The sequence below is a fragment of the Pecten maximus genome, chromosome 4 (genome assembly GCF_902652985.1).
Source record: "Pecten maximus chromosome 4, xPecMax1.1, whole genome shotgun sequence".
Lineage (NCBI taxonomy): Eukaryota > Metazoa > Mollusca > Bivalvia > Pectinida > Pectinidae > Pecten > Pecten maximus.
In genome coordinates, this window is record NC_047018.1 from 36,381,298 (window position 1) to 36,399,389 (window position 18,092).

An 18,092-nucleotide genomic window follows, 5' to 3' on the forward strand; every position below is an offset into this window, starting at 1 on the left:
TTTCTATTTTATAAGAAAAATACAGAAAAATGTGATGTCTGAAGATGCTTTCATGGACAGAAGTGTCTAGTTTACATTTCAGCATACTTTGTGTGAACTGTTGATATATTTACAGAAAGACACAAAGAAATTTGTTGACAAAGTCACACTTTGCAATCTTTATTTGTCAAAATATAGTTAGAAATTATACTTTGTAATGACTTTGAAAATTTCTATATTCTGAATACACAATGAGTTTTAATTCACAAAATCAATCAAAATACTTTGCTGATTGGCTAATAATCTATACAATATCACAGTGAGGCTCTATAAAGTTGTCAAATGCAGACAAGATTAAGACTTGGTTGATTGCTGTGTGTGACCTTGACCTGATGAACACCAGATCAGTAGGAGATGTACCGCTTGTGAGAGTGCGCTGGACCACGACTTTCACCCAGCTGCCATTATTGTATGATTTTTTGGTTTCCATCCGAGCATAGCTCATGCCCCCTAGGTCGAATCGCAAGACCACCTTGCTATTGACAAGCTCAAGCAAGATAAAATCTCCCTGAAATGTTAATTAGTTTGTTAATCAGCCATAACAGCATGCAGCCATTATCGACATATCACCATGGATACCGTGCATAGCAACCACCTGAAACCAAACCATTAGATAAACACCACAAACCAATGTTAGATCTTCTTGTACATCATTGGGGCCTTTTGAAACATGCACTATAAAGTGTAAACACTTTTTTAAATAGAACTTTGAATATTAAATTTACAAATATTGGAGATTTATCAATCAAGGTGCAGTTTGAAAGCCCCAATGACAACAGGATTGTGAGAGTTTTTAGTGTGCATTTTGTTGTCATGGTAACACAAGCAAGATGGTGGACGGTAATGTACCCTGGAGTTTGTTCCGGTTGAGGAGGACTTTATGCCATTGATTGTTATTGTACAAGTTGTTGGTCTCCAGGCGTATGTGGCTCTGACCGCCCATGTATATATGAGCCATTACATGTCCGTTTAGCAGGCTCAAATATATAAAATCTCCCTGAAAAAAATCACATTTCTTATAAATCTGAGTACAGTTCTCAAATGATATTTACTCACATTAACATTCAATAGACTGTCTGTGTTGAGAATACATTTACATAACAAACAGAGAAAGGTAATGAGAAATATCGAAAATTGTGTACAATACATTTTACCTGATATTTAAAATATAATTAAATGCAAAACATCGACAGAGTATTGGAAAAAAAAATCATACTTATGGAATGCATAACACAAAATATTGTCTGAATATAAGACAATAAAAGTAATTAGGTCTAAACTCAAGTCCCTGAAGTGTGAAAATTATCCTCACATGTAAAACTGATGTGAACATGCAAAATCATTGAAACTAAAGTCAGTACAGGAATAGATATTCTGTTTTCTATATCATGTTAACTGTTGTACTTCTAACAATAACTGTATCCACAGAAAACTCTGTAACACATTTATCATTCCTGTATTTAGAGTAATACACAATAAATACAATTTTTTTTGACATTATCTTCCCCAACGACCCAACGTATGTTTGAGAGAAAAGTCACAAACTCACAGAAACAGGGTTCCCTGAAAACAACAGGGTGGTGTTTTCCCAGAAAGTTTTGAACTCAAACTTGATGAAAGTTCGGGTACTGATGTACTTGTCATCCTGCTTGAGGGAGGAGTAACCGGTCCCATCAAAGCTGAAGGTGTCTGTAGCTAGACTGCCAGGGGACGGACTGAAAAATATCACAAAGAGCACTTCAGGAAAAACTGATGGTGGATGAATAGGTTAAAACAGCAAATGTATAGGTAATGTTAACGATAAATATATAGCGAAAATAGCAGGCACATGGTCAATGAATCATGCTCAATAAATACTGGAACTTCATTACAAACATTTTTACTGGTCCACTGACTGATGTAATGAAAATGACTATATCTCAAAATATATCAATTAGAATTTAGATATCAATAGATATAAAGTCGAAGCTTGTTATCTCGAAGCCTGCTCGGCCATGAAAAAACCTCGAGACATCCCAGTTAACTGAGTATATCATATATACCAATGGTATAATTTTTATAATTAAGAAATAATTAACGATGACTCGTGTATTGTTGCAGGATATACAACGAGGACGAGGATATTTTGCAATTAAATTAATAACGAAGGCCGCAGGCCTGAGTTATTAATTAAAATTGCAAAATATCCGAGTCCGAGTTGTATATCCTGCAACAACACACGAGTCAAAGTTGATTATTTCTATTCTACCATGTACTGTTTAGTTCTGAGATCGACCTCTTTCTAATAGAAAAACAGCAAAGAAACCCCGGGAAAACCTTGTAATTTATTTCTTGAGTATTGCATTATTTGTTGATGAAATATACATTTCTTTACAATCGCTACAGTACTACGATCAAGAGCATATATAATATGGCGTTGAATATGAAAATTAAAAAAAAGGGATAAAGAAAAGAAAAAAAAGGGGCCTCCGTAGGATTCGAACTCGCGTCGTGATAAAAATTTAATGAAAGACTAACCCATTAGCCCACTCGGCTATTGTAACCTTATAGAAATGAGTGAATATTAGATATATAAAGTTGTAACAGCCGTGACTCACGAGCGTGTATTATTGGCACGAGCGTGTATTATTGGAAAATAATACATGGTTTTAAACCAATCAAAACTGCCGTTGCAAAGCAAACATGGTAGAATTGGGAATTTAATTTTTACGTCAAGTAAAGCAGGTCTTTGAGTTATAAGGGTTTTGGATAACAAAGTTTGACTGTATATCATAGATATTGTATCAGTTTTTAGATTACAGTCACATCATTATGGAGGATTTACACCACCGTTAACACCTAACCATACGTACACATCCCTACAGCCACCGCATGTTCCATACGACTGTTTAAAGTTGTGAAGTCCAACACGTACATCATCAATGAACAACTCTCCCATACAACCAGACATGTTGCCTCGAGCTACTTCTTGGGCCATCTGAAATTCACCAAAATGAAATACCTCAATATCTGTGATTGTCGAAATTTCAAAACTGTCCTCAAATAACTTTTTCAATAATGTCCTCAATTAACTTTGTGTTCTCTGACAACTGAATCTGTCAGCTATGAAGGTCTTACTTACATTGTAGGATTTCGGCACACCACCCACGTACAGGTCAGCCGAGGGGTCCAGTTGGAGGATGGTGCTCCCTATGGGGGAGGATCCCTTGGCTGATACAACACCTCCAGGGTTGTCCATCTTAAACACCTCCAGAGTCCCCACACGTCCAATTCTAGGGACATATAGTATTTATTTATAGAATTTTGATGTGACAGAATTAATTTTATGTAGTGGTTTTTGTTTTAGATCTACAGTGTTACATAGAGTTACAAAGAAATGGTGCAATGGAGTTTAAATATAAACTTGAGTTGTATCGACTTATCCCTTACGGATTTGCATGCTGGCAGCATGAAAATGCAGCATGCTAGCAGCATACCAGCAGCATACTGGTAGCCCATACTGCAATTTCAGTCCATGCTGCAGATCCGTAAGGGATAGTAATAATTCTTGTTGGAGGCAAGTGTGTTACCATGGCGCCACTCAACCACAAATATACTTTGAAGGTGTATCAGGGAGCAGGGTTCACCCTGGACCCAAAAATCATGGGCCATTTTGACAAGATTTCAGAAATCGTATGGGCCAAAACATAGAAAATTTAAGAAATTTGTGAGTTTTGGTGGGCCATTTTGGAAAATATGGGGCAAATGGCCTCATGGCCCCCTCCAGAGTTATCCCTGAGGGAGAAAGAAAATCCTCAACCTACAGGACTGAGACTGTTCTTAGTTCTTGAGGGTTAACAGTTAAGAGGGAGGACATGTAGCTAAGTTTTTTTTTATAAATATTTCTCGAATCCCTTCATATGTACTAAAGTAAGATGTTAGAGCATATCTCCTACACCAGATGTCCAACTTTGGACCTTCAGCTTACTAATCCGACACTCTACTAAATGGATTAAAGAGAAATTCTCTCCCCCCCCCCCCCCCCCCCCCACCCCTGTGTTCCTTAATTTATTATCTTGTCCAGATTCTATTGCCTTCTATACTTGTCACTGGAACTTTGTACTCTGGCTGTCAGTTCACCTATATCATGTATCAAAAGATTAGGTCACTAAATCCTACATTTTGACCTTTGACCTACCAGGTACATCAATGTAAAAGTTTGTCTGGGGCTCCATTTCTTACATTATTTGTCATTCAAAGGTCATGCTTGGTTCAATCTATGTGAGGCAGTGTGTCCTGCATAAAATGTAGGTCATTATGACCTACATTTTGACATTTGACCTACTTCAATGCAAAAATTTGTCTGGGGCACCATTTTCTACACTACTTCTCATTAGAACTTCATATTTGGGGCATGGTTCAGCCTATATGAGGCAGTGTGTTGTGTATGAAAAGCAGGTCACTCTGACCTACATTTTTACCTTGACCTACATTTAACAGCTAGGAGACTGTAATTCACCAGATTGTCTTGTTTTTCAAGTGTGACATGTATTAGTGAGAGCAAGCGCGTACTAACACAAACCTTTCAGCACTAACATGGTACCACTTCTTGTTCTCAGTAATGAAGTTCGCCTCATCCCTGATGACCATATCATTGGTGACTGAGCCTGGTCCACTGCCCGAGTCCCAGGAGAAGTGCATCTTGCCCCCAATCATGTCCAGAGCCATATATTCCTGGATCACAGTATGTACATGACAGGACCTTGTATGTCATTGGCTCAACAAGCCCAAGTTATGCATGTTTCAAAATATATTATTAAGTGCAATGCTAACATTTCTGAGTGAACTTCAGTTTTGAATCCTCAATCTTTTTCACAAACTATAAATTGTATATCTACATTAGAATGGATCCACAACTCTATGAAAACTTCCTCAAATCAAAAATCAACAAATTCTGATTTTTATTTTTAATACTAATATTAAGGTAAATATTGAATACTGGGTAAACTTTTCAATGACTCTGTTACTAAGTAACCTACCTGGGGACTTTTCTGTACCAGGACTATCAACATGTCTGTAGCCGAGTTGTTGGTTTTAAAAATGAAATCGATGCTGTTGGTGGTACGTGGTTGTGTCTGGGGAACGAACGACCGCGAACAGCTGCCTGATGTTGACAGGGACACCTTCACCTGTTATTAACATTAAAGGTCAAAGGTTAGATGACAATTTTATGTCGTAGTGTCAGGATTATAAAGGTCAAAGGTTAGATGACAATTCTTTGTCACAGTGTCAGTATTATTAAGGTTAAAGGTTAAATGACAATTCTATGTTACAGTATCAGGATTATAAAGGTCAAAGGTTAGATAACAATTCTTTGTCACAGTGTCAGTATTATAAAGGTTAAAGGTTAAATGACAATTCTATGTTACAGTATCAGGATTATAAAGGTCAAAGGTTAGATGACAACTTTATGTCGCAATATCAGGATTATAAAGGTCAAAGGTTAGATGACAATTCTATGTTACAGTGTCAGGATTATAAAGGTCAAAGGTTAGATGACAATTCTATGTTACAATGCCATACTATAATACTCCCATCATATTTGACAGGCATATAAAAATGATATGTCAAGTTATGGTGACAATGCACAAGTCACAGGTCAAACAAAAGTACTACATTTACGCTTTTTAAAACTGATATGACTAGTTTTGACCTTTTCTGTACATCTAACTACTAAACTTGCCCTAGATTCCACCCTTACCTTCTCCGCCTGAGCTCGGGCTTGTTTGATGCTGTCCCGGAGTTTTTTAAGCTTGGCCTCCAGCCTTGTCTCCTCTTCCTTTGTTTTATTTGAGGCAGCTTCTACATCATCTATAATGGCCTGGATACTGCGTATGTTAGCAGTCACATTGTCAGCTAGAAAATGAAGGATGAACCAATGCTTATTTCAACTAACCACACAACTCTTTACATCAAATAAGCTGATCATATTGTGAATGAGTGGGCGTTGTATGGAGTTATAGATATTTCATATTTTTATGACAAATATCAGCCTATGTAAGGAATCAGACAAACCTGCAGTTTGAACATCAACAGCTATCTTGTCTATATTAAAGTCCTGCATTGATTTCAGTTTGGGGAGAAGGTCATTGTTGATGTTGTCATGGATACGCTTGACCTTGGCCTTGGTGACTTTCATCTCAGCCTCTGTATCATTCATATCAGCCATCACTGCCCTGGCTCTGTCACTTACATCTAAACAGGGAGATAGCAAACAATGACATATACACGTGAAACAATGATATCATATATAACACACTGCCATATACACAAGAAACAATGACATCATACAAACAAAACACTGGTATATACACGTGAAACAATGACATCATACATATAACACACTGCCATATACACAGGAACCAATGTCATCGCACAAACAAAACACTGGCATATACACAGGAACCAATGACATCATACATATAACACACTGCCATATACACAGGAACCAATGACATCACACGAACAAAACACTGGCATATACACAGGAACCAATGACATCACACAAACAAAACACTGGTATTTACACAGGAACCAATGACATCATATATATAAAGACAATATACTGTCATATACACATGAAACAATGACATCATACCTACAATGTATAAAATACTGGCATATATACATGGAATATTGACAGATCATGATAATTTAATATACCACTGGTCTGAATTAAGGCTTGTGAAGTACCAAATTATTAAATTTATTTTTTTGTCATCAGTTCCATTCATTACATTGACACTCATGCAAGATAAAAATCACCAAATTATCTACACTTTAAGAGTCAATAAGAGCAGTGGCCCACCTTTAGATAGTTTGTTCATCTCCTGGTTAGTTACGTGTAAATTGTCCCGAGTTCTCGCCTGAGTGTTGTTTATATTGTCCAGTGTATTCTCCATGGCCTTCAAGTCCTCGGTCAGGTCTGTAATCACAAATATGGAGAAATCATTCTTGTAATTTACAAAGTTTTGTCTTCTTGGCCTTCACAACAATTTTCTCAATGTCAAGTTCATCCATATGTATTTATACTTACTAGATCTACAAACCAAATATCTTTTTTGTCCTAATTGAATTCACTTATCATGAAAAAAAAAGAACAAAAAATGAAAATCAGGCTGAAATTTTCTTTACAGTAAGTATGATGAAGTGTGAATGGTTTACCAAAATTTGATTATACATGTAATACAAGTATCACTATCTTATTAAGCATTTCAACATGTACATAACCTATAGGCCTAGTAGCCCAATACAGACAAAATCCTTCACAGGATAGTAAACACACAGGAAATGTTGAGTTAGTTTCACGGTCTCCTAACTCACAGCTATCTCAGGTGGATTTATTACGAAGTACTGCTGGGCAAACATTATTATTACTGTGTAATATATACGGGAAATAACAGAACCACCAGTTCAGTGAGTATCACAGAATACCTGCAACATCAGTTTTAGTCTTGTCCGCCCTCTTCAGTAGATCTCGGCTTCTATTGAGTGACCTTCCAACAGTGTCCTTGATTCTGTCAAGGTCAACCTAAGGGGAGATAATACAATTTCACTTTATGATATTAAATAAAACCAAAATTTTGGTTGATGGTAAGATTCAGGAAGTGGTTCATGAATTACCAAGAAATGGACCCATATACTTTTGCTATTAACTCTTTATTCTTTCTACAATAATTCTTCTCTTCCTTGCAAAAATCAATGTTTTCCTTCTCTTTCACAGTTTAACTTGTGTGATGTGATATTAAGAGTCACTTAAACTGAAACTTTGAAGCACCAATCACAGTACTCCAACATACACAGAGAAAAATTAATTAAAAGAAAAACATGAAAAAATTGTGCAGATAAACATCACAAATATGATATAGAGGCATATCAAGGTACTGTTGATTTTTAGAATAATTATCGAAGTTGGGGGAGAAATATAAAAATTCCATAACATTTTAGAAAAAACTAGCAAACTGATATTGATGATTTCTTATGTTTTTTTCCCCGGAAAAATCAAGACATCTGGTAAAGTACCCAAAACTATCAAACTGTAATTGTTGGTGATTGTGACAATGATTTCACAGTTTTAAGTGAAGTACATGAAGTAATTACCAGGTCTGTAGAGTTGTCAGCAGCAGCCAGCGCTCTCAATGCTGCCTCTTCTGCCTCCTCTATTGCCTGGATGATGTTCTTGTAAACATTAGCTGCCTTTAGAGGAAGTTCTGCATCAGCTCTCGCCTTCTCAAACATCCTACGCAGAACATATTACATATTATATGGATTCAAGCAAAATAATTAGAATATGACAAAATTGAAATAAACAAAACAATCAATTGTCTTAATTACTTCCCCTGTCAATGCACTAGCTTGCCTTCAGTTTGTTACTGTTTATATAAGTGTTTATAATTCCTGTATTGAAACATTTGTTAAAATAAGCATTGAAAATAATTTAGATATGATAAATTCTCAAAATAAACCTTGACAAAAACCATAAAACACCACCGCACATTTATCCCCTGGAGTACGACTTTAGCCATGGACCTACTTTTCCAGGACGTCAGCCTGTTGACTAAGTTTCTTGGCATGGTCCAATGCCACCTGGGTGTGGTTCTCAGCCACAGGGATTGCGTTTCCCAGGTCGTCATCGACTCTCTTCAGCTCTGGTAGGATATAATCCAGGGAGCTCGCCTCGCTGGCTATGTTCTGTGGACAAACACATATGTAAATTAATATAAATCTATATAACCATAACAAGTGATGGTAAGTTGTAATTATTAGTTTTTAACATTAAACAAGAGATCCCAGAGGGATCTTGGCGCCCACCATTGAATGATCTTTATAGGTTCCATGTCAGATTGATCTTTTCTCTACTTTTCCCTTCCTCTAAGTCTTACTAATCTGTGTATTTTCATAAACAGCCCTCTATAGCTAGTACATTTCAAACAAGGGGAACCTATATATAAAATTTAAGATTTAGCGATAATGGCTGTCTGTCGGCCATGTTGTTTTCGGATTGGTCCCAATATGCATAACTAGGCAGTGAGGGAAACCTACATATGAAATTTGAGAAAGATCCCTTCAGTACTTTCTGAGAAATAGCGATAACAAACTTCAATTGTCAATATCCAAGATGGCTGCCTGTCAGCCATGTTGTTTTCCGACTGGTCTCAAAATGCAATATGCATAACTAGGCACCAAGAGAAACCTACATATGAAATTAGAGAAAGATCCCTTCAGTGCTTTCTGAGAAATAGCGATAACAAACTTCAATTGTCAAAATCCAAGATGGCTGCCTGTCGGCCATGTTGTTTTCCGATTGGTCTCAAAATGCAATATGCATAACTAGGCACCAAGAGAAACCTACATATGAAATTTGAGAAAGATCCCTTCAGTGCTTTCTGAGAAATAGCGATAACAAACTTCAATTGTCAAAATCCAAGATGGCTGCCTGTCGGCCATGTTGTTATCCGAATGGTCTCAAAATGCAATATGCATAACTAGGCACCAAGGGGAACCTACATATGAAATTTCAGAAAGATCCCTTCATCACTTTCTGAGAAATAGAGATAACAAACTTCAATTGTCAAAATCCAAGATGGCTGCCTGTCGGCCATGTTGTTTTCCGATTGGTCTCAAAATGCAATATGCATAACTAGGCACCAAGGGGAACCTACATATGAAATTTGAGAAAGGTCCCTTCAGTACTTTCTGAGAAATAGCGATAAAAACTTCAATTGTCAAAATCCAAGATGGCTGCCTGTCGGCCATGTTGTTTTCCGATTGGTCTCAAAATGCAATATGCATAACTAGGCACCAAGGGGAACCTACATATGAAATTTGAGAAAGATCCCTTCAGTACTTTCTGAGAAATAGCGATAACAAACTTCAATTGTCAAAATCCAAGATGGCTGCCTGTCGGCCATGTTGTTTTCCGATTGGTCTCAAAATGCAATATGCATAACTAGGCACCAAGGGGAACCTACATATGAAATTTGAGAAAGATCCCTTCCGTACTTTCTGAGGATTAGCGATAACAAGAATTGTTTACGGACGGAGGGACGGACTGACGGACGGAGGGACGGACGGAGGGAGGGACGGACGGACCACGGACCACGGACGCAGGGCGATTTCAATAGCCCACCATCTGATGATGGTGGGCTAAAAATCCACGTGGTGAGTCATAATTCCTCAATGCCTTGTTGTATCATTTGTCTGAGTACCTGTCATGTAAACAGAGCTTGCTGTCCTCTGGTTAACAAGCTACAGAAAGGCAGTGTAAAAAGCATGGTTAGCTTGTTGTATTTTTACAATGTTTTCAGATAAATATAATGTGTTTTACTCCCAAGACAACTATGTCCTTGCAACACATGTATGCTCCACTGCATCTTTGGTGAATATGAAACTAAATGCGAAATGTCGATGTCCAAATTATTGGGAAATTCCAAAAAATATAATTCATTTTTTTCTAATTTGAATACAGTGTTAGTTTTTGGTTCCTATGTTTCTTCCTCAATATTAATCTACAAAATCTCATGAATTAATTTGTGACAGCTGACTCACATCTAATGATTCCGACCACTTTGTGGCAGGGGCATACAAATCTGTAAACAAAGTGTTTGTTTACAAACATTACCTACCACTTACTGACATTGTTATTATTTTGTTTAGTCAACTTCCTGATTTTATATGTGACTATTTGTATTTTACATAAGAATCATATATCTCGCTGAAAAATAACCGTATATACTCACATCTCTATTGAGACGGGTCCGTCTGAGGAGAGTACGGGCATCCTTGATGGTTTGATAGCCGCTGACCAAACTATTGACCACTTTGTCCTGGGCACCGTCTATATCATACATCAAATTCTACAACAAAGAACACTTGTTACTATCATCCTGGGCTCCGTCTATATCATACATCAAATTCTACAACAAAGAACACTTGTTACTATCATCCTGGGCTCCGTCTATATCATACATCAAATTCTACAACAAAGAACACTTGTTACTATCATCCTGGGCTCCGTCTATATCATACATCAAATTCTACAACAAAGAACACTTGTTACTATCATCCTGGGCTCCGTCAAGACAGCAATGCATGGATAAAGTCTGAGTGCAATCAGCCCAACAGAACTTAAAATACTGTTCATGAACTTATTTTCTATTTATAGTATCAGTGAACATGACTTTTTACCTGGCATACAAATTTATCACAAGCATGCATTTTTTTATATATGTTTCTGAGATGTAGCCGAGATAAACTGTTACCATAGTAACAAAATGAACTCACCTCCAATCTTTTGTTCTTTAAAGTGATTCCAAGGTTTTTACTGGTTACATCGTTCACTATCATCTCTGTATTGTTAGCCTTCTGTCGGAGGTCCTCGATCCTCCTCCGCACATCGTCCAGCTCAGTCTTCACCGAAGAAGTATTTACAAGTTTGGCTTTCATATTCTTAAGTTTATACAGCAGACCTTCCACCTTCCTACCAATGCAGAAAACAAATTATTTTGATTTAAAAGTTGATGTTTTTTTTTTCTTAAACTTTATTTATTTTACAAAACTTTGTGAAAACCAGCTACAACAACTGATCTTAATCTTGTTGGCCCAGATGGAAGTGAGCGAGCCGTCTTACTGTGGGAGGAAACTGGAGTACCCAGAGAAAACCCATGTGGTCGGGCAGCTTACCCCATACCTTTTCATGGGGGATCAAACCCTGATAGCCCGGGTGAAAGGCAAGTACGTTACCACTGTGACCACTCTAGGTTGATGTTGACCGCTCTAGGTTGATGTTGACCGCTCTAGGTTGATGTTGACCGCTATAGGATGATGTTGACCACTCTAGGATGATATTTTGTCCTGTTTGGTCAATTAATATCTATGTTGGTAATAACTGACATTTATAACTTATCTTCAATAAAAATTCTTGTTATGATTACAACCATAATGGATGACACAGTCATGTGAGTGGTCAGTCTTGAAAGCTACAATAGTAAGATGTAAGATGATTGGGTTGGGTATTATGGGATACTATAGTCCTATAGTATACATAGGGAGGGCATGTAATCCCTCAATACCATATATGCAAGTGTGAAATTTTAATCAAACATCAATAAATCTTGTTTAATTGATTCCACACTTCCATATATGGTATCAACCATCAATAAATCTTGTTTAATTGATTCCACACTTCCAAATATGGTAACTGAGTGATCACGTGAGAGTTTTATTAGTTCCTTACATAGCACCCATGGCAATTTCTGTCTCCTTGTTGGTGAAATCCCTTCCCTCTATCTCTTTCAGGATCATCTTAGCCTCAGCTAGGGCCTCGGTAATGTTGATACCACTGGAGTTAGGATGCCGCTCTATGGAAACGTCAATGTTGGCTACGATATCTGGAATACACAAAAATTACAGTATTACAATATACACATAAAAAAAGTAGCAACATACATGTATGACAATTAAACTGTGAAGGGTGTCTATTTTGAATTTTAAAATATACCTACTGAAACATCGAGGAGATGCTAAAAAGTAATTGTGGTTATTTGTATTTTAACATATTGATTGATGCAAGCAGTGTTCTCTAAAAATAATCTAATAGCTTCCGAAAATAAATTTTGAATTTTAAAGTATTCACAATATTTTATAAACATATACAATAAAAGTTAATAAGTACTTCTGATTTTGTTAAAGAGCTCATCAATTTCTTCCTCAATATTGTCGGCATTGTCATCAAATTTTTCTGCCTCCGTCACTGCCAACTCCCCGTCAGCCATCACTTTGACAGACTGTAAAACATCACATTTATTTAACATCTCAGCTGTCAAAGTTTGGCACAAATCTATATAGATACGTAACAATACACACTTATAGAATATCAGCACATCCAAGGAATGTTTTCTAACTATATTGTTTTGAGAAATGTATATTATATTTTCATATTATGTCAATGAACAGTATTTTTTAATCTGTATCATGAAGATATAATTTTAAGGCATTTTAAAATATTCTAATATTACTTAAAATATGATGAAGGACATTAAAATTGCTGTTGAGGACATACATGTAAGTTCTTTTGAAATTTTACCACGTAACTTTTCTGTTATTACTGTAAAAGACTGTTATAGAATACAGTAACATAATTCCAGCTGTAATTTTAAGCCTTGTATTGACTGCTACAATTTGAATAGAAGGAATCATAGTTACCCTTCTTTCCAATTCCTCCGCCTTAGTTTCCAGAGGAGTCAGTTGATTTTCTAAATCACGAATCTCTGCCATTTGCACTGCATCCCATTCTTCCTACAAAGTCCCATCCAGAAAGATATTAATACAGAGAATACAATACCACAATTAGCTTAACCAGCACCATGAAAGGCCACCCCAGTAATGTCTCACTCCACAACAGTTTGAAACTTTACACAGCAGCCCCAAACACAAAACTGACTAAAATGGTCATAAGTATGATGTTTACACCAAAATTGACATATTCTTATCAAAACTATAAAGTTGTCTTTAAAATATCAATGAGTGTGTTATTTATAGATCAAGATCATACTCAGGATTATCATGGGTTACAATAAGGCAGTATGGATCACAAAAGATGGACAGAGAGACAGACATGGTGATGGACATGGACAGAGACAGACATGGACACAGAGACAGATGTGGACACAGAGACAGATGTGGACACAGAGACAGATGTGGACACAGAGACAGATGTGGACACAGAGACAGATGTGGACACAGAGACAGACGTGGACACAGAGACACACAGACATGGAGACAGAGGCGGACACGTTGACAGACATTGAGGCAAAGGTGGACACAGAGACAGACACAGAGATGGACACAGACAGAGATAGACATAGATATCGAGACAGACATGGAGACGGACACAGAGATGGACACAGAGACAGACATGGAGACGGAGGCGGACACAGAGACGGATACAAAGACAGACATGGAGGCGGACACAGAGATGGACACAAAGACAGACATGGAGGCGGACACAGAGACAGACATGGAGACGGAGGCCCACACAGAGGCAGACATAGTGACAGACATGGAGACGGAGGCGGACACAGAGACAGACATGGAGGCGGACACAGAGATGGACACAGAGACAGACATGGAGACTGAGGCGGACACAGAGGCGGACATAGTGACAGACATGGAGGCGGAGGCGGACACAGAGAAGGACACAGAGATGGACACAGTGACGGACATGGCGACAGAGGCGGACACAGAGACAGACATGGAGACAGAGGCGGACACAGAGACAGACATGGAGACAGAGGCGGACACAGAGACAGACACAGACACAGAGACGGACGCAGAGGTGGACACAGAGATGGACACAGAGATGGACACAGAGACAGACATGGAGACGGAGGCGGACACGGAGACGGATACAGAGACGGACACAGAGACAGACATGGAGGCGGACACAGAGATGGACACAGAGACAGACATGGAGACGGAGGCGGACACAGAGAAGGACACAGAGGCGGACATAGTGACAGACATGGAGATGGAGACGGATACAGAGACAGACATGGAGATGGAGGCGGACACAGAGAGGGACACAGTGGCGGACATAGTGACAGACATGGGGATGGAGACGGACACAGCGACAGAAATGGAGACGGAGGTGACCATAGAGACGGACACAGAGACAGACATGGAGGCGGAGGTGGACACAGAGGCGGACACAGAGACATACACAGAAACAGTCATGGAGGAGGAGGTGGACACAGAGATGGACACAGACAAACACAGATATGGAGATATAGATGGACAGAGAGACAGATGTGAAATAGGACGTGGACAGGCAGACAGACACCTACCCGAAGCTGTCTAGTATCATTGTTGATCCTCCACAGTCTGTCCCATGGGACGGGGAAGATTCCAGTGATGTTGACAGTCAAAGTGATGTTGTCAAGCTTGTCCATCTCCGCCATTAAGTCAGCCGTACACCCGACATCACATGCTGTAGGGTCAAGGACAAATAAGTCTCAATCAATTCAAATCAACACTGATCAATACTAAACTGATCAATACTAAACTGTCCAGAATTTTTTATAGATATATATCACCTTTGAAAATAATTTCTTATAAATATGTATCATTTTAAAAGAATTTTCAGACAAACTACAATTATAAATTTCCTTGATAAAATAAGAAGATATACAAAGATGCGGTTTTAAACTCACAAACACAAGAACCATCCACTACAGCATATCTAGGCTGACAGGAGTCACATTTTTCACCCATGATTCCTGGTAGACACAAACAGCGCCCATTATTGTCACAGCGACCAGACACTGAGCCTTCCTTATTACAGTCACATGGTACACAGGCTCCACCCACATCTGTGGGGTTACCGTAGAAACCATCTGCACAACTATCAAACAAAAAAATTTGATTTGATTTGATTTCAGTTCAGTTAAGAATTCTATATTTTAGTATAAACATAGTTAATGTTATTAACATACAACACATTTATATTTTTCTAAAATTTGATACCCTATTATATGATTTTATGGGTTATTAAAGACTGTCAACTGAAAATAATCAATTTCTTGAATAATGAACAACTATCAAAGACCTAATTTGTTGTGTAATATATCTTATATATTTTATTACTGAACAAGAAATTCTGAAAGAAAGCAAAATATTTTTCATGGTCCAAAGATATTCTCTATATGTGAAGTTGGCTATCATTTTCTAAGATAAAGCATACAATATTAACCGTTAGGGCATACCTTTGACAGCGAGTTCCAGTGTATCCAACTGAACAGTTGGTACATACCAAAGTCCCGTCACGAATCTCACAGGTCGGACTGAAACTAAAACAACAGTACAAAATAGAAAATGCCAGCTAACACAACTGTAGATGGGAAATTGTACATACTTGCCAATAGTCCTTTTGAGGTCTCTGCTTTTGACAACATATATTTTTGTAAGAAATGAGAGAATTTAGTTTTAGACAGTTCGGATATACAATTTTTGTTTATATTTTTAAAAGCACATTGAGATTGAAGATGTTATTTGAAACAGGTTACTTACTTCCTGAATTAAATTTAAAAGATCATTGGATAATCTTGACTTAAATCCATTATGTTTTAATTTAAGGGAGATAAATCCATTATGTTTTAACTTAAGGGAGATAAATCCATTATCTTTTAACTTAAGGGAGATAAATCCATTATCTTTTAACTTAAATACATTATCTTTTAACTTAAGGGAGATAAATCCATTATCTTTTAACTTAAGGGAGATAAATCCATTATCTTTTAACTTAATGGAGATAAAACCATTATCTTTTAACTTAAGGGAGATAAATCCATTATGTTTTAACTTAAGGGAGATAAAACCATTATCTTTTAACTAAAGGGAGATAAATCCATTATCTTTTAACTTAAGGGAGATAAATCCATTATCTTTTAACTTAGGGAGATATATCCATTATCTTTTAACTAAAGGGAGATAAATCCATTATCTTTTAACTTAAGGGAGGGGAGTAAACAGGAAGGGAAGTAACTTTTAGCAAATTATCTCCCCTTAGAAATTATCCTTTAACTTGTGTCCTGCACTGCCTTTGTTATCTCACTGAAAATATTGCTGGCACTCTTTTCTCCCCAATAAGAATTCAGAAATGGCAAGTATATATATATTTATAATTCAAAGTGACTATTTTGATCCTGTTGTCTTACCTGTTGGTGATACTGGGGCATAAACATGGTCTACAGTCAGCATTCGTCCCTCTGGTTGCATCGCCAAAATATCCAGGGGCACATAACTCACAGTTATGTCCGTATGTGTTACCTGTACAGTTCTAAACAAAAGAAAAAAAGCAAAGTAATTAAATGACAAGAACTGGAATGATGACATTGTCTATTATCAGAGTGAGATTTACCATATCTCCGCATGTGTACCTACATGTACCCAACATGTACCCTATGTGTACCCTACATGTACCCCGACATGTACCCTACATGTACCCAACATGTACCTACATGTACTCTACATTTACCTACATGTATCTTAACTAAAGCCTGGTACATGAAGGATCTATATGGAACTTACATTTCGTCAGGAGAAAAAAAGTCAAAATTAAGAAAAAACATAGCACAACATTCCCATGTTTCTGTTTAGTTCCTCCCAGATTGATGTAATTGTAGTAAGGTTAATATCATTAAAACACTAAAAAATCTCACCTGACATTGGCCGGAGAAGATATTACACATGTTACTATGGCCGTTACAGAAACATTCCTCCACCCCTCCGATAATTAGGATGGGGTCCGATATCTCTATTGTCAGGTTATATCGGAACTTGTAAAATCCTGGAGCGGGAAGCTGTAATAGAAATCAAATAGATAAGCACTGGAGAGTGAAATAGCATTTAAACTGTCATAGGTGGGCTTATTATCTGACATCTCCAGATCAATATAATATTGTCTTGCAATCACAGCTCTACACAACTTCCTTACCTGACAGGAGAGTCCGTCATATTTGTCTGAACATTCACAGATCTCCACCCCCAGGGCCGGTTCCAGGTTACGACCAGGTACAGGAGGTCTAGCCACTTGTAGCCCTATGTCTGTTATTCTGTAAAACAAACCAGACAGGTGTAACAAAAGACAAACCTGTGACATCAAACAGGTGTAACACACGACAAACCTGTGACAAGTTAGTGTCATCAAACAGGTGTCACACAAGACAAACCTGTGAAAGGTTAGTGTCATCAGACAGGTGTCACACAAGACACACCTGTGACAGGTTAGTGTCATCAGACAGGTGTAACACAAGACACACCTGTGACAGTTTGGTGTCATCAGACAGGTGTCACACAAGACAAACCTGTGACAGTTTGGTGTCATCAGACAGGTGTAACACAAGACAAACCTGTGACAGGTTAGTGTCATCAGACAGGTGTAACACAAGACAAACCTGTGACAGTTTGGTGTCATCAGACAGGTGTAACACAAGACAAACCTGTGACAGGTTAGTGTC

At 37.7% G+C, this 18,092-nt stretch overlaps 1 protein-coding gene across 3 annotated transcripts in view; it reads right to left on the reverse strand.

The window, feature by feature from the left end:
• Window positions 1-18,092, reverse strand: part of LOC117325982 (laminin subunit alpha-2-like) — a 129,152-nt gene that overhangs the window by 16,380 nt on the left and 94,680 nt on the right. For all 3 annotated transcript variants that reach the window (XR_004532402.1, XM_033882532.1, XM_033882530.1), the window contains exons 27-49: window positions 17,570-17,687; window positions 17,295-17,435; window positions 16,791-16,912; window positions 15,840-15,923; window positions 15,288-15,478; window positions 14,922-15,064; window positions 13,282-13,374; window positions 12,752-12,863; window positions 12,314-12,467; window positions 11,362-11,557; window positions 10,818-10,934; window positions 8,612-8,769; window positions 8,179-8,317; window positions 7,513-7,609; window positions 6,887-7,003; window positions 6,094-6,273; window positions 5,780-5,934; window positions 5,058-5,207; window positions 4,601-4,752; window positions 3,161-3,311; window positions 2,892-3,016; window positions 1,589-1,754; window positions 889-1,036 (exon numbers count right to left, since the gene is read on the reverse strand). Coding sequence is in view for 2 of the 3 variants with exons in the window: in XM_033882532.1 (XP_033738423.1) it covers window positions 889-1,036; window positions 1,589-1,754; window positions 2,892-3,016; window positions 3,161-3,311; window positions 4,601-4,752; window positions 5,058-5,207; window positions 5,780-5,934; window positions 6,094-6,273; window positions 6,887-7,003; window positions 7,513-7,609; window positions 8,179-8,317; window positions 8,612-8,769; window positions 10,818-10,934; window positions 11,362-11,557; window positions 12,314-12,467; window positions 12,752-12,863; window positions 13,282-13,374; window positions 14,922-15,064; window positions 15,288-15,478; window positions 15,840-15,923; window positions 16,791-16,912; window positions 17,295-17,435; window positions 17,570-17,687 (3,209 nt within the window). In the remaining variant the exon portion in view is untranslated. The remainder of the gene's footprint in view (window positions 1-888; window positions 1,037-1,588; window positions 1,755-2,891; window positions 3,017-3,160; window positions 3,312-4,600; window positions 4,753-5,057; window positions 5,208-5,779; window positions 5,935-6,093; window positions 6,274-6,886; window positions 7,004-7,512; window positions 7,610-8,178; window positions 8,318-8,611; window positions 8,770-10,817; window positions 10,935-11,361; window positions 11,558-12,313; window positions 12,468-12,751; window positions 12,864-13,281; window positions 13,375-14,921; window positions 15,065-15,287; window positions 15,479-15,839; window positions 15,924-16,790; window positions 16,913-17,294; window positions 17,436-17,569; window positions 17,688-18,092) is intronic.